We start from the raw sequence: 14666 nt of genomic DNA, 5'->3' as shown, positions 1-14666 counted from the left end.
TCACCCTAGATAGTCAAAGCTCACCAAGGACTTTTACCCAGAACCCTATCATTCAAAGATCATGTTGCTTTGCACAAAATTCCATTATTTTGCCTAGAATCTCATCACCTGGAGACCATTTTGAGAACTAATCAGAATCCTCAATTGCTCAAAGGTCATTCTATTTACTCCGAACTCCATTCTAATTACTCTGAGTCTCTGAATCTTGTTACTCCGAATCTCCGAATCTTGTTACTCAGAGTTCCCAAATTTTGTTACTCCGAATTTCGTCTTACTTCGAATCTTGTCTTGTTACTCCGAGTCTCCGAATCCAGTTACTCCGAATCTTGCCTTGTTACCCCGAGTCTCTGAATCCCGCTACTCCAAATCTCTGAATCTTGTTACTCCTAGTCCCCGAATCTTGTTACTCCGAGTCTCCGAATCTCGTTACTCTGAATCTCCGAATATTGTTACTCCGAGTCCCCAAATTTTGTTACTCTGAATCTCTGAAAATTGTTACTCCGAGTCCCCGAATTTTGTTACTCTGAATCTTGTCTTGTTACTTTGAGTCTCTGAATCCTTTTACTCCGAATCTTGTATTGTTACTCCGAGTCTCCAAATCCCGTTACTCCAAGTCTCTGAAACTTCTTACTCAGAATCTCAGAATATCTGGATGCATGAATATCAATTTCCATAAATTTATGTTGTTTATTTTTTTGTTTTAAACTTTCTGTATCTTTTTAATGTATCTTTATTCTTCATGTAATTTTTCTATTATGCCTTATGTTGCTTTATGAGAACTGCTATTTTTTTAAGCTGATTTCCTAGCATATCTTCTCTACTGTTTTTTCTCCACTCCTTCAACCCCTGCATCGTGCATCGTGCATCGCACGATTGGTCCCACTAGTGATATAAAGAGAGGGAGAACTTATCATTACCACCTACCCCTAAGGGTGGCAAAATCAACCGAACCGATACCAAACCGAAACCGAACCGAAAATTCAGTTTTGGTTTGGTTTAACCAAACCGAATCAAATTTTGGTTCGGTTTCGGTTCGGTTCGGTTCGGTTTGGACAATGATAAATGTGCTCCTTTTCATAGGAAAATGATAAATTTGCCCCTTTTTATCGGTTTGGTTCGGTTTCGGTTTGGAGGTAAGAATGTTCGGTTCGGTTTCGCTTTGGGGGTGAAACCGAACCGAAACAGAACCGTTGCCACGCATACCTATTCCCCTAGAAAGCTCGTTTTATATTTTTCAAAAAGTATTGTACGACTTATTAACCCAAACAGTCCCTTTCTCCACGGGATGATCCTAGCCGTCGAATCCCAGAAACCTCTATAAATTTGAGGCCTAGGATCATCTTATGGGCATGATTTTCGAGGCCACAACCTATTTTATACGGGCTTACACCATATAAATACTCGAAAGCTCAGTTTGCTTCTCACTGAGGGCATCAACGGGCTGGTTCCATGGACTAATTTGATTCACAATTATCCTCGTAACCGGGTCTGATCTGGATCCATGGACTAATCTGATCCACAATTAACCGTGTAACCGGTTCGGATCCAAATTACGGCTACTCAATTTTTTTTGCCAAACCCATGTTGGGTACGGCCCATTGAAACCCATTAGGTCAAGTTATAATGGACCGGACTCACAATGGACCACAAATCAATACTACTGGAGTGTAGGCCCATCTCACTTCCCCTACAAAACTATCAAAACCCCAGATGGGGTGCGTGTGTTAGAAGTGTTTTTCTCTTATATGAAGAACAAAGAAAAAGTAGTAGTAGAAGCCAAAAAAGTACGGTAAAAACCCTAATCCAATCTCTTTCTCAGTAAAAACCCTAGCTATTCCTCTCTCTCTCTCAGACTCGATTTTCAGTTTTTTCCTCATAAATTCGTTAAAATTTTCGGTTATTATTGATCAGATTTTGTATAATGACTCAAGACGTGGAGATGAAAGAGCTTCAATCTCCATCGATCCCCGTTCCTTCATCAATTTTGCAGAGTAAGAAAAACCCTAAATCTCATTTTCAAAAAGAAAAACCCTAAAATTTATCCTGTTTCTTCTAATTCTACATTTTAATTTTGTTTTGGAATTGGGGATTTTTAGATTTGAAAGAGATTGCTTCCCTCATCGAGACGGGTGCTTATACCAAGGAGGTGCGTCGGATTCTATGTGCCATCCGCCTCACAATCGCATTGCGGCGGAATCTGAAGACATCAGTGATCTCTGTATTTCTCAATTTCGCTCTCGCCCCTGGTTCAGAGGCTCATTCAAGGCTCTCTTCTTATCTTCCCAAGGTATTTGGAATCCATGTTGTTTTGATTCTCTTTAAATTATTAGGGCACTCGTTAAGGTGCATTAGAAACTTAATATAATGAGACTTTTCTACTCAAACATGTGTAAAAGTCTCAAAACATTATGTAAAATGATAGCAAAATTAAGTTTCCAATGCACCTATCTCAAAACATGTGTCAAATGATTGCAAAATTAAGTTTCCAATGCAGCGTAATGAGTGAGTCAGTTGTTAGAAAAAACCCAATTATTATTGCCTGTTGAAGTATAAATTATTAATAATACCAGAAATGATTGCAAAATTAAGTTTACAATGCACCTTACTGATAGCACTCGTTAGCCAAACCCAAATATTATTACCTGTTGAATAGCACCAACTCTAACAGCTTAATCGTTTGGAGTAATTGGTTGTTTCACATGCTACTAGAGTTATTGCTTCTTTTCAGGTCCTAGGTTCAAAACCCAACAACTCTTTGATATTAAAAATCCACATGTAAGGCGAACCCAAAACGAGTAGCCACATGCGAGGGGGAGTGTTGAAGTATAAACGATTAAATAACACCAACTCTAACATATTAAGCTTTTGGAGTAATTGGATGTTTCACATTACCCATCTCTGATAGACATTTCACCTTTTGGTTTCTGTTTATGCAAAACTTATGAACTCCTCATTAGCGTCACGAGATGCTACAAGTGGAATCTGCCTTTAGATTCACTAGTCTTAGTCACCATAATAGGTTCATGTAGATTTTTAAGCTTATCGTGATTACTGTTTGATGAAACGCCAACCAAGACAAACTTGTATGCTTTTTCACCACATCACATCTTGGTAATTGGCCTCAAGACTGATTTAGATTGCTGCCGTGATGCCTTTGTTGCTTTGGGACAGCTGTAGTTATCATGTATCTCACTTCAAAGAGTACTCTTGGTATGGATTTCATCTCTTCTAGTAAATTTCTACATTGAGTTGCTTTTGCATCAACAGATACCCATTTGCTATATTTTTTTGAACCCATTTCTGCATTTTACCGATGAAGATGTGCTGTGGTGCGTACTCGGCAAATCCTTTTGTTTTAAAAACAAATTCAAGACCGTGAAGTTGCAAATTGCTTGGTATGAATGGGACTGGGTTTTGTGGTCTCTAGCGCTTCTTATCATCTTCCACTGACTGCTCTCTTTCTATCCAAATTTTGGTTACTTTTATGATGACGCGTAAACACTTATGACTTTTCATGGAATATGTAACCTTAGCATGCTAATTTATGGGATACATATAAATTCTTTTCATTGAAAGTTAATTCGACATGTTTGGTTATATGGATTGGGAAACAATGACTAAAAAGCTTTCAATATACCTGTGGGAAACATGCCTGGGGAAGAGAATCCATTCTCATCATAAGGCCGCTTCCTCTGATTGTAACCTTAATCTTTGAACACCCTAACCTGTCTTGGAACCTCATTTCTTGATGTGATCCACCATTAAGATTTATTTGTTCATAGACAAACTTGTATTTTTTTTATTTAGGCTTAATTTAGAGTTATAATTCATGTTTTATTAATCCTAGATGTGAGAGATATCTACATTAACCCTATGGCCCACTCAGTTACTTATTATCTATGGCACACTACGCTAAACCCAAGCTCAAGCCCACTTAAAGAGCCTTATAACCTTCCTAGTCCTTACCATGAGCCACCAGTTAAGTCTTCTACCCCATTTCTTATATTCTGTTGGCTGCCCCTATGACCCACCACTTAAAATCCTTAAACCACCTCTCCTGCTGCCCCCGCCCCGCCCCGCCCCGCCCCGCCCCGCACCGCCCCGCCCCGCACCCACCACCCACCCACAATCTTATTGGCCAACCCTACCATCCACCACCTTAGTCACAAGCCCTCCAACTCCCACCTATATAAACTCCCCACCTAATCCTAATTTTGAAGTTGACAAAAATATTCCCCCGTCTCATGGCCTGCCTGGGCTCCGCTACTAGGTAAATTATTACTGTGTATGACCATTATTGACTTTTGGCCATTGGGCCCTCCATCTTTGCCCAACTAATTGATTAGTGGGTCCATTTCCTTTTTTGCCATTATGCACTCTGTGCAGGACCCACTAATATATAACTAATTGCTATACATGTAAATCTCATTGGTTTTTGGGCTTTAGTAGGCCCGCTAGTAGATCATTGATTAGCATACATGTAGGGTCGTTTTCTTTTCGGCTAGGCCCTTTATGTAGGACCTACTAGTATACACTCAATACTATATATGTGGGTCCCATTGCTTTTAGTTTTTGGGCATTAGTAGGCCCGCTAGTAGATCATTGATTAGCATACATGTGGGGTCATTTTGTTTTCGGACAGGCCCTTTATGTAGGCCCTTCTAGCTAGCATACACTCATTACTATATATGTGTGTCCCATCGCTTTTTGAATATTGGCCCTCTATATTAACCCCCATTATTAGATCACTGATTAGTAGACCTGGCAAACTGGTGGGTCGGGCCGGGTCAACCCGCGGGTGCGGGTCCACGGGTCGGGTGAGGAAATGACCCGCATTTTTGCGGGTCAGAATTTAGGTGACCCGCGCGGCCTGGGGGTGGGCCGGGTCAACCCCCGGGACACCCGCAAATATGGGATTGTAATAATTCTTCGGATTTGACCGCATCTGTCTTTTCCGTAATTATCATAACTTTCTATATTTTATTGGTATTTTTTCGTAATTTTACAACTTTATAACCATTTCTAGGTAATTTTTCATTTAAAACTTTATAATTTAGCTATTTTACTTTTTTTGTGTAATGATTATTATTTTTTTGCTAGCAACATTTGCCATGTGCACATCTTTGCACCACGATGGCCACATGCCGAGAAGTTGCCATAGGAGAAGTTTGGTAGCAAATTCTTATAAAATAAAAAACAGAAGGAAATGTTATCAACACTACTGTTTCTTATGAGCGCACTCTCACTTTATTAAAAGTATGGTATGGCCCACACCATAGGATGATCCAAACCGTCCATTAGATGGGCCATAGCCTAAATAGGTTATGCTCCAAAAATCATTTCCATAGGATGATCCTAACCCTCCAATCTGAATGTTAGAGGGTTGATCCTAACCCTCTATAGATCGGAGGGTTAGAATCAACCAATGGAAATAATTTTGGGGCATAACCTATGTAAGCCCAATGGTTTTTTACCTTGGCATTCCCATCTTGTTTTGATGATTCCAATACACAAGTGATCATTTATCACTAATGTGTTTGTTTGTCTAAGTTGTAGATCTTGATAAAGTAAGATCAAGGATGCTTGGATTGAAGGCCAAGAAGCCCACATTGGACCACTAATTGGAAGGCCAAAGTCATCAAGCAAGAAGTCATGAAGACTTGAAGACATGAAGAAATTAATATTGAAGACCATTTCTTAAATGTAATTGATCCAAACCTAGATTAGGTTTTTAGAGGCATGATTAAAGTAATCTCACACTCCCTAAATAAACAAGTGATTGTACTTGTGGAGTTCCAACACCTTGGAACCCTCATAGCAATCCCATCTTGATTGAGAACTGGAAGCCCAAAAAACAGAATTGAAAATCTGCTCTGCATAGGCTTCTCGGAACTCCGAGAGGTTTTCTCGGAACTCCGAGAATTCTCGGAACTCCGAGAATTATTCTCGGAACTCCGAGAAATGGTCCAGTAGACTTTTTCCAATTTCTGTGAGGCTTCTCGGAACTCCGAGATTTTTTCTCGGAACTCCGAGAATTATTCTCGGAACTCCGAGAATTATTCTCGGAACTCCGAGAACACTCCAACGGTCTGAAAAAGAGCCGTTTGGAATTTTGCTGGAATTACCTCAATGCCATTGAACGGTCATATTTTGGTTTTCCTATAAATATGAGTGTTCTAAACATACAAACAATCAATCCTAACACTCTTAAAACTTCATTTGAATACCCAAGAGTGAATCAAGCTTCAATTGTGCCTCTCATCACCAACTCTAGGATTTGGATCATAGGCTCTCAATTGTACATCTTTTGTAACCCTTGTGAAGGGATCTTTTAGTTCTTTCTTTCATCTTTCAAGATTTGTATTCGGGCGAGTATTCGGAGAAGCGGAGCCCTTTTTTCTCCGTGGTGAGGATTGCCACCAAGGTTAAAGCAATTGTAATTGGCACCGATCTTCGCCAAGGTTAAGAAGATCAAATAGTGAAGCCATCAACGGGTTTGGTTGGTGGAGTGGAGTAGGCCTCGAGTTTGAGGACCGAACCACTTTAAATCTCGGGTGCACTCTTTCTATCTCTTTGCTCTTTCATTTGCATTGCACCATTAGATTTAACTTGTATGCTTTGAATATTGTTTTTGATCTCTTAATCGGTTTAAGTTTTTCAAATTGGTAAATTCTAGTTTTCTTAAACAACCGTATTCTCCCTCCTCATAGTTGCCATTTCTAATTAAACTTGGGACCCCCTATATCGGATTTTCACTTGGTATCAGAGCCTTGGCTCTTAAAAGATTTTAAAATTTTTTGAAAGTTTTTTTTTTTTTTTCAAAATCTAATTAGGGAAAGATTTTATTTGGCAACTTCTAATTGTGAAATGGCACACCAAATAGGAACCGGACTTCCGGAAGGCCATTCCACAACTAGACCTCCTTTCTTCAATGGGTCAAACTATGGACATTGGAAAACAAGGATGCGCATCTATCTTCTTTCGATAGATGTGGAACTTTGGTACATTGTTGAAAATGGATACAATGTACCTTCCAATCCTTTTGAAGAATGGAATGTGGTAGAGAAAAGGCAAGCAAATTTGAACTACAAAGCAATAAATTCCTTGTTTTGTGCCTTAGCTACCGAGGAGTTTAATAGAGTTGCTCTTTTTGATTCCGCCAAGACTATTTGGGATACCCTTGCAACTACCCATGAGGGAACATCACAAGTCAAGGATTCCAAAATAAACTTGTTAAAGAGCAAGTATGAAATGTTTAGAATGAGTCCAAACGAGAGTATTTCGGAAATGTATACTCGTTTTTCTATTATTTCTAACGAACTAGCTAATCTTGGTAAATCTTATCCTAACGATGAGCTTGTGAGTAAGTTACTTAGGTCTCTTCCTCCCCATTGGGATTCAAAGGTGACCGCGATTCAAGAGTCAAAAAATCTCAAGACGCTAACCATAGAGGAGCTTGTAGGATCTCTCATCACCCATGAGATGCTCCTTACTAGCCGACAAGAGGAAAAGAAGCCAAAGGAGAAGGAGAGGGAATTTAGATCCCTAGCACTCAAGGCTTCCAAGGAAGACTCATCAAGTGAAGCGGATAGTGACGAAGAAGAAGCTTTACGAAGATTCAAGAGCTTGTGGAGAAAGAAGCATAAGAAAGATAAGAAGAAGAAAGAGGAAAGTGATGTTGAAAGAGCCTTAAGATGCTTCAATTGCAAGAAGATTGGACACAAAAGACCGGATTGTCCACTTCTAAAATCTACTTCCTCTAAGTACAAGGGTAAGAAGGATTGGAAGAAGCATAAGGCTCTTGCCGCCGGTTGGGATGCGTTAAGCACATCGGGCAAAAGCTCAAGTGAAGGGGAAGAAAATAAAAAAGATGATCTTTGCTTCATGACAATCACCCATGAAGTTGAGGTAAACTCTAACCCCTCATATTCTTCATCTAGTAGTAAAAGTGATAGTATACCTTGTGATGAATTATGTGAAACCTTGCATACCCAAATTTCCAAAAACAAAGTTCTTAAAAAATCCATTTTAAAGTTAGAAAAAGAACTTGAATTTTTGAAAAATGATTTATCTTCTTCCATATCTCAAGAACAAGTTACACTTGAAAATCATAAACTTGAGATTAATACCCTTAAGGGTAGCTTGGATGAGAAAACTTGCCAACTTTTAAAATTTCAAAATATGGCAAGCTCCTCCAACTCTTATGAAGATGAAAGAAATGAGCTTTTAGTTCAAACATCCCATCTTCATAATGAAAATGAAAGACTTAGATTATGTTTACATGGATTTCTAAATGGAAATAAAATAATTGACATAATCCTAAGTAAAACTAGTCTTAGACCTCAACATGCTTATCATGATAGGACTAGTGTATCTAACCCTCTTGTTAGATGCCATTTTTGTGGAATGAATGGTCATTACCAATTCCAATGTGCATCCAAGAGTAGGGCTAGATGTGGGACCAAGAAATCTTGGGTTCCCAAAACCCCCATATGATGATATTCATATTATGTAGATTAGGGGTTTTTGAACTTAAAATTGAATATATTTCATTTATGTTTTTTTTTATAACCCCTCTTGTATTGTAAAATTATTTTAACTAGGGGGAGTTAAAATTGAATTTTTCTTTGAAAAAGGGGGAGCTTTAAAATTGTAAATTTTAAACCCTTGTTTTTCTTACCCCTTCTTTTTGTTGATGACAAAGGGGGAGAAGAATCTAGAGTAAAGTCTCTAGTGTAAGAAAAATGTGAAAAGAATATATGCTTTGATTTGTAAATCTCTTGTGCTTGTCATCATCAAAAAGGGGGAGATTGTAAGCCCAATGGTTTTTTACCTTGGCATTCCCATCTTGTTTTGATGATTCCAATACACAAGTGATCATTTATCACTAATGTGTTTGTTTGTCTAAGTTGTAGATCTTGATAAAGTAAGATCAAGGATGCTTGGATTGAAGGCCAAGAAGCCCACATTGGACCACTAATTGGAAGGCCAAAGTCATCAAGCAAGAAGTCATGAAGACTTGAAGACATGAAGAAATTAATATTGAAGACCATTTCTTAAATGTAATTGATCCAAACCTAGATTAGGTTTTTAGAGGCATGATTAAAGTAATCTCACACTCCCTAAATAAACAAGTGATTGTACTTGTGGAGTTCCAACACCTTGGAACCCTCATAGCAATCCCATCTTGATTGAGAACTGGAAGCCCAAAAAACAGAATTGAAAATCTGCTCTGCATAGGCTTCTCGGAACTCCGAGAGGTTTTCTCGGAACTCCGAGAATTCTCGGAACTCCGAGAATTATTCTCGGAACTCCGAGAAATGGTCCAGTAGACTTTTTCCAATTTCTGTGAGGCTTCTCGGAACTCCGAGATTTTTTCTCGGAACTCCGAGAATTATTCTCGGAACTCCGAGAACACTCCAACGGTCTGAAAAAGAGCCGTTTGGAATTTTGCTGGAATTACCTCAATGCCATTGAACGGTCATATTTTGGTTTTCCTATAAATATGAGTGTTCTAAACATACAAACAATCAATCCTAACACTCTTAAAACTTCATTTGAATACCCAAGAGTGAATCAAGCTTCAATTGTGCCTCTCATCACCAACTCTAGGATTTGGATCATAGGCTCTCAATTGTACATCTTTTGTAACCCTTGTGAAGGGATCTTTTAGTTCTTTCTTTCATCTTTCAAGATTTGTATTCGGGCGAGTATTCGGAGAAGCGGAGCCCTTTTTTCTCCGTGGTGAGGATTGCCACCAAGGTTAAAGCAATTGTAATTGGCACCGATCTTCGCCAAGGTTAAGAAGATCAAATAGTGAAGCCATCAACGGGTTTGGTTGGTGGAGTGGAGTAGGCCTCGAGTTTGAGGACCGAACCACTTTAAATCTCGGGTGCACTCTTTCTATCTCTTTGCTCTTTCATTTGCATTGCACCATTAGATTTAACTTGTATGCTTTGAATATTGTTTTTGATCTCTTAATCGGTTTAAGTTTTTCAAATTGGTAAATTCTAGTTTTCTTAAACAACCGTATTCTCCCTCCTCATAGTTGCCATTTCTAATTAAACTTGGGACCCCCTATATCGGATTTTCAACCTATTTAGGCTATGGCCCATCTAATGGACGGTTTGGATAATCCTATGGTATGGGCCATACCGTACTTTTTATAAAGTGAGGAGTTCCCTCATAAAAAAACAGTAGTGCTGCTGTGCTGATAACATTCTAAAAACAAAATTAAACAATACTGTAAAAATGCGGGTGCCCGCGGGTAACTGCGGGTGCCCACGGGTAACTGTGGGTTGACCCGACCCGACCCGTGTTTTTGCGGGTTGGGTCACCCGCGGGTTAGTTTTGACGGGTCACTAAAACTTAGACCCGTGCCCGCAAATTTGCGGGTGGGTCGGGTCCACCCGCGGGCACGGGTCGCTTTTGCCAGGTCTACTGATTGGCATAGATTTAGGGTTCATTAATTTTTTGGCCATTAAGCACTCTATGTAGGCCTGCCTAATATATAACCCATTAGCATATATGTGGGTCCCAATGACCATAGTATATCATTGAATATAAATAAAATGTTCATTTTCCTTTTTCGGGTAACAAGCATCCAAATAGGAGAAATAGTTTTCTAAGAAGAAGTCATGGTTGTTGAACCGAACAACCAAAACAGTTTTTTAGGAAAGTAATAGAAATGAGAAGGCTTTCCGGGGAATTTCAAACTTGGAAAGGCCTTTCCTTCCAACCAAACAATCCCTTAGGATCTTCCTATCTGACCCCATCTGTTCGAGATTATGTTATCTTCATTTGAATGACCTACCGCCACCCCGCCACGCTCCCTTTGTTCTCTCAAAAAGAAAAAGAGAAAAAAGGTCCTTAGGGTTTCTGTATCCGACTCCTATAGAATGCTTTTGAGAACAACTTGGAGAGTGTTATCAGTCTCAGAGAATACTAGCATTTTAGTCCCTTCAAATGCCCCATATAAGTAAGAGGAAATTGATCTGCCACAACCGATAGGAACCTTTTGCTTGTCTCCACCCCTTCCCCATGTTCTAAAGATTAAAAAGTGAATTAGTAGAGTTTAGCTTCAATAATAAGTAATCAATTTACAATAAAATCAGTATGAAATAAATTTGTCAAAATAAACTTACAACAAAGCATATAGTTGCCCAAGGTCTCTAAATGAAAATGTGTGTGCGAGTGACACGAACTCTTTTGTAAAAAACACATGATCCCTACGTCACAAAAACTTTAATTTTTTCTTTCCTTTTTTTCTATAAATATATACTTCATTGAATTATCTTCTATTAAGATCGTTAGGGATTTGAATAAACCACCTTAGTGGGTACGATAACGATAAAATATGTGTACGAGCATTGGGTGAAAATCTGGTTGTGTTGACTTCAGGCAGAGTTTAGTTGAGCCAAACCAATTTTAGGAGCCTACTCAAGCATAGACTAATTCAAGCTCAATTGTACCCAGTCCAACCAAAAAATTGAATATGGACTAGGTATCCCATCTGCAACTTATCTGAGTATTCAAAAACTAAAAAACACACTAGTTCCATTTTTAAATTTTTTTGGGAACTCTGTAGATTTAACGCATATGGTGCCACGTGTCCAGCCACGTGACCCCGTCTCTCTCTCTCTAGCCACGCGTCCTCCCATTCTCAACACATCACTCCTTCCTCCTCTCTCTCCCACTCGCCAGCGCTGATGAGAAGAGGAAGTCCGATTCTGTAATTTTTTTCTTCTTCCCTTCTTTTCTGGCCAGACCAACCTCCATATCTCTTCTTCCCTCTCTTTGCAAGCTTTCCTTTTCTTTTTCCATTTTTGTTTGACAAACATGAATGTAATGGGATCTTTTGTGGTACCGGAATCGGGTAAGTGACTGCTAGATATTCATCAATGCATGGTAGAAATTGGTCTTCTATTTCCATCTTTTTTCTTCTCTGTTTTGGTACTTCTTTTTTCTGCACCGTATTCCGTTTAAGACCCTTTCTCTGTGGGCATGGTTTTGGTTCCCGATTTGGTTAATTTGATGAGCTATTCTTAAATTTCATGTTTAATTTAACTTGAAATACTCACATTTAATTTGAAAAGTACAAGAATCTTTGAATTATTTGGGATTTTGTAAATTTAAGGCATGGACCAAATTTTGGAAATTCTATAGATTTGTTCATGAATTATTCAATTGATAGCAGAATTTTTTAATCATGTTTGAAGTACACATAATTTCGGAATTAATCATTTTACAACTCGATATGTTATTTCAGGTATGGAAACCATTAGATTTGACGACCCAGTTCACAAATATCCAAAGTGAATCAATTAGGTCATTTATCACATGCAGCAGGGTTGATATTTCTCCCTTTTGGAGCTAATATTTTCTATAAAAAAAATTTATAGCACTGACTATCTGTTTCTTTGTTTCTGGAATTGTAGGTTTTGATAATGGTCTGAGAATAAGGATTGGAGGCCCACTTTAAGACCAGGTATTGTATGAGGTGTGCCCACTTACAAAGTTGCAAAGCGTGGTTTTTTTTATGTCGAATAAAGCCTTGCCATTTCTTTGTAGAAACGACCCAAACGGAAGCAGGACCCTTAGATTTCATAGGCTTAACACATGGAGAGCGATGGCTGAAGATTGAGTTTAATGAGCCACTTGTGGACACATTGATCAAAGGTATGAGACCTTAGCATTTATTTGGATCTTGGTGGCTTTGAATCACATCAGTCATCCAATCTTAGCACGTTATGTTTATTAAATGGCAAGGATACCAGTTTTGAATTTTTTTTTCCACGTGCCTATTTATTTATCATTTTCTAGATGGTGTTTAATTTCAAAGATAATTGGCTCATGCTTTCAGACTTATATGATGCCATCACTTCAAACATACAGTACTTTCAACCTGCATTCATTACGTAATAAATGCTAATTTGGTTTATAAAAACCTACTTCTCTGATTCATATATCTCACAAATATTTGTCTACAAACTAAGCTTAAGAGAAGGAAATGGAAATTGAAGCATGACTTCTGCCTTTTGAATTCCCACCAACATACCCGCCGTGCCCCCTGTTCTATGGTAAGTATTGCTTATGTATTTACCATTCCCTCTAACATGCTTCTTGCTTTTTTTTTCCTCTGTTCCTGAATTCTTATTTTCTTTTTGCTTTTTGATCGGATTGCTTGCAAACAAGGCCGTCATTCAGAAAATTGGTTCTTTATTGCTATCCTTAGTTCTGTTGATCCCTTTCTTCCTTCTTCTCTTTCATAGAATGTAATTTGTAGATTTTGGCCTGTCATTTACATCTTTGAATAGCATAAAATTAGTGATGTGTTTTTTACAATCATTGGTTTGTTATTATAAGAATTTTTTGTTGGGCTAATTCAGGAGAAACCAAATGATCAACCCATCTTTCTTATCAATCTATAACAATGGCTTAGCTTCTCTTGATGCAAACCAAAGGATGTCTTATTGATCTTGATCAAGGTCCTCTGAAGCAACAACAAACAAAAGGGAAACCAAATAACCCTAAACATCACCATCTACTTTGCTCATCGGCTTGGACGAATATGAGGAAAACCATGGACAATGGACAAGGTTCATGGGTCCCCTACTCGATCACAGACATGTGGGCATATGTGAGGCCCAATGATGATTTGCTAGGAAATATTTCTAATGGAGATTGTTGGGATAGCATTTTTCATATTAGACTGTAAGAATCCGTCATTTGCTTTAAATTCATTCAGTTGATCTCTTTCTTCCTTTTTGGCTTTGATAGAATTGAATTTGTTGATTTTGGTCCGTCATTTAGCATCTTTGAATGGCGTAAAATTATTGATGTGTATTGATATGATAAGAATTGCTGTTGTGCTAACTCAGTAGAAACCTAATGATCGACCCATCTTTCTGATCAATGTCTAACATTGCTTTCGCTTCTCTTGATGGAAACCCAAAGGATGCCTTATTGATCAAGGGGACAGCATCATACGATCAGGAAAGGACCAGTAGGGAGAAACTGAATGATCAACCCATCTATCTGACCGATGTCTAACAATGGTTTAGCTTCTCTTGATGGAAACCGAAATGATGCTTCATTTATTTGCCGAGTGGGCATTTTGGCTACATTGTGCCATTTCTGATCATTTGTACATATGTCTACTAAATCTAACACAGTTTCTTAGGGGGTCTGATTTTGATGTTCGATTTAAATTCTTATTTTTTGAAACCTATTTTACGAAACTATCTCATATCTACATGTCTCTTTTTAGTGCTTTTCATAGTTTAGTCATCAATGTTTCTGTTTCATTGGTTCTCAATCTTGCTGCATTGTTGTTATAAATTGTAATCCATAACACTATCTGGGGCTGATTTGGAATCGAACTGCAGTGGACAATTGATTCTTTTGGAAAATCCAATGGTATCCATGTTCTTCCTCTTTTAAACAACAATATTGGTAGCAATGAATGTGCAATGATATCTCTTATTTAATTCTTCTATTTTGAATCTTTTTATTTATCTTTTTCACTTTTTCATTGTCGCCCCGTGCATCGCGTGGGGTTTCTTACTAGTATATATATACGAGAAAAGAGTAGGTACTCACTGGAGTATATAACTTATCTACTCCCTAGCTTAAAATAACAGTTGGGGCCACATTGTTTGGGTGAT

At 38.3% G+C, this 14666-nt stretch overlaps 1 protein-coding gene across 28 annotated transcripts; it reads left to right on the top strand.

The window, feature by feature from the left end:
- The first annotated feature begins 1729 nt into the window (after window positions 1-1729).
- LOC143856494 (26S proteasome non-ATPase regulatory subunit 3 homolog B-like) lies at window positions 1730-14476 on the top strand. Of its 28 annotated transcripts, none has more exons than XR_013238235.1 (8): window positions 1736-1789; window positions 1912-1991; window positions 2097-2287; window positions 12269-12349; window positions 12438-12487; window positions 12571-12678; window positions 12996-13079; window positions 13957-14476. XR_013238235.1 is itself a non-coding variant. In XM_077366730.1 (6 exons), the coding sequence occupies exons 2-5, from the start codon at window positions 1922-1924 to the stop codon at window positions 12453-12455; spliced, it is 360 nt and encodes a 119-aa protein (XP_077222845.1). In that variant the 5' UTR covers window positions 1730-1784; window positions 1912-1921; the 3' UTR covers window positions 12456-12487; window positions 12571-13763. The 28 variants fall into 28 exon arrangements, 9 of the variants coding, with proteins under 9 accessions (XP_077222845.1, XP_077222844.1, XP_077222843.1 ...); XR_013238232.1 differs by lacking the exon at window positions 13957-14476 and adding an exon at window positions 13389-13763; XR_013238237.1 differs by lacking the exon at window positions 12996-13079 and having other exon boundaries at window positions 12592-12678.
- Window positions 14477-14666: the final 190 nt, after the last annotated feature.

Source organism: Tasmannia lanceolata, unplaced genomic scaffold (assembly GCF_043159265.1).
Source record: "Tasmannia lanceolata isolate RefF3 unplaced genomic scaffold, GAP_Taslan_0.1 ptg000023l, whole genome shotgun sequence".
Classification (NCBI taxonomy): Eukaryota; Viridiplantae; Streptophyta; class Magnoliopsida; order Canellales; family Winteraceae; genus Tasmannia; species Tasmannia lanceolata.
The sequence above is the reverse complement of the archived record's forward strand: the minus strand, read 5'-3'. Positions and strand labels throughout refer to the sequence as shown.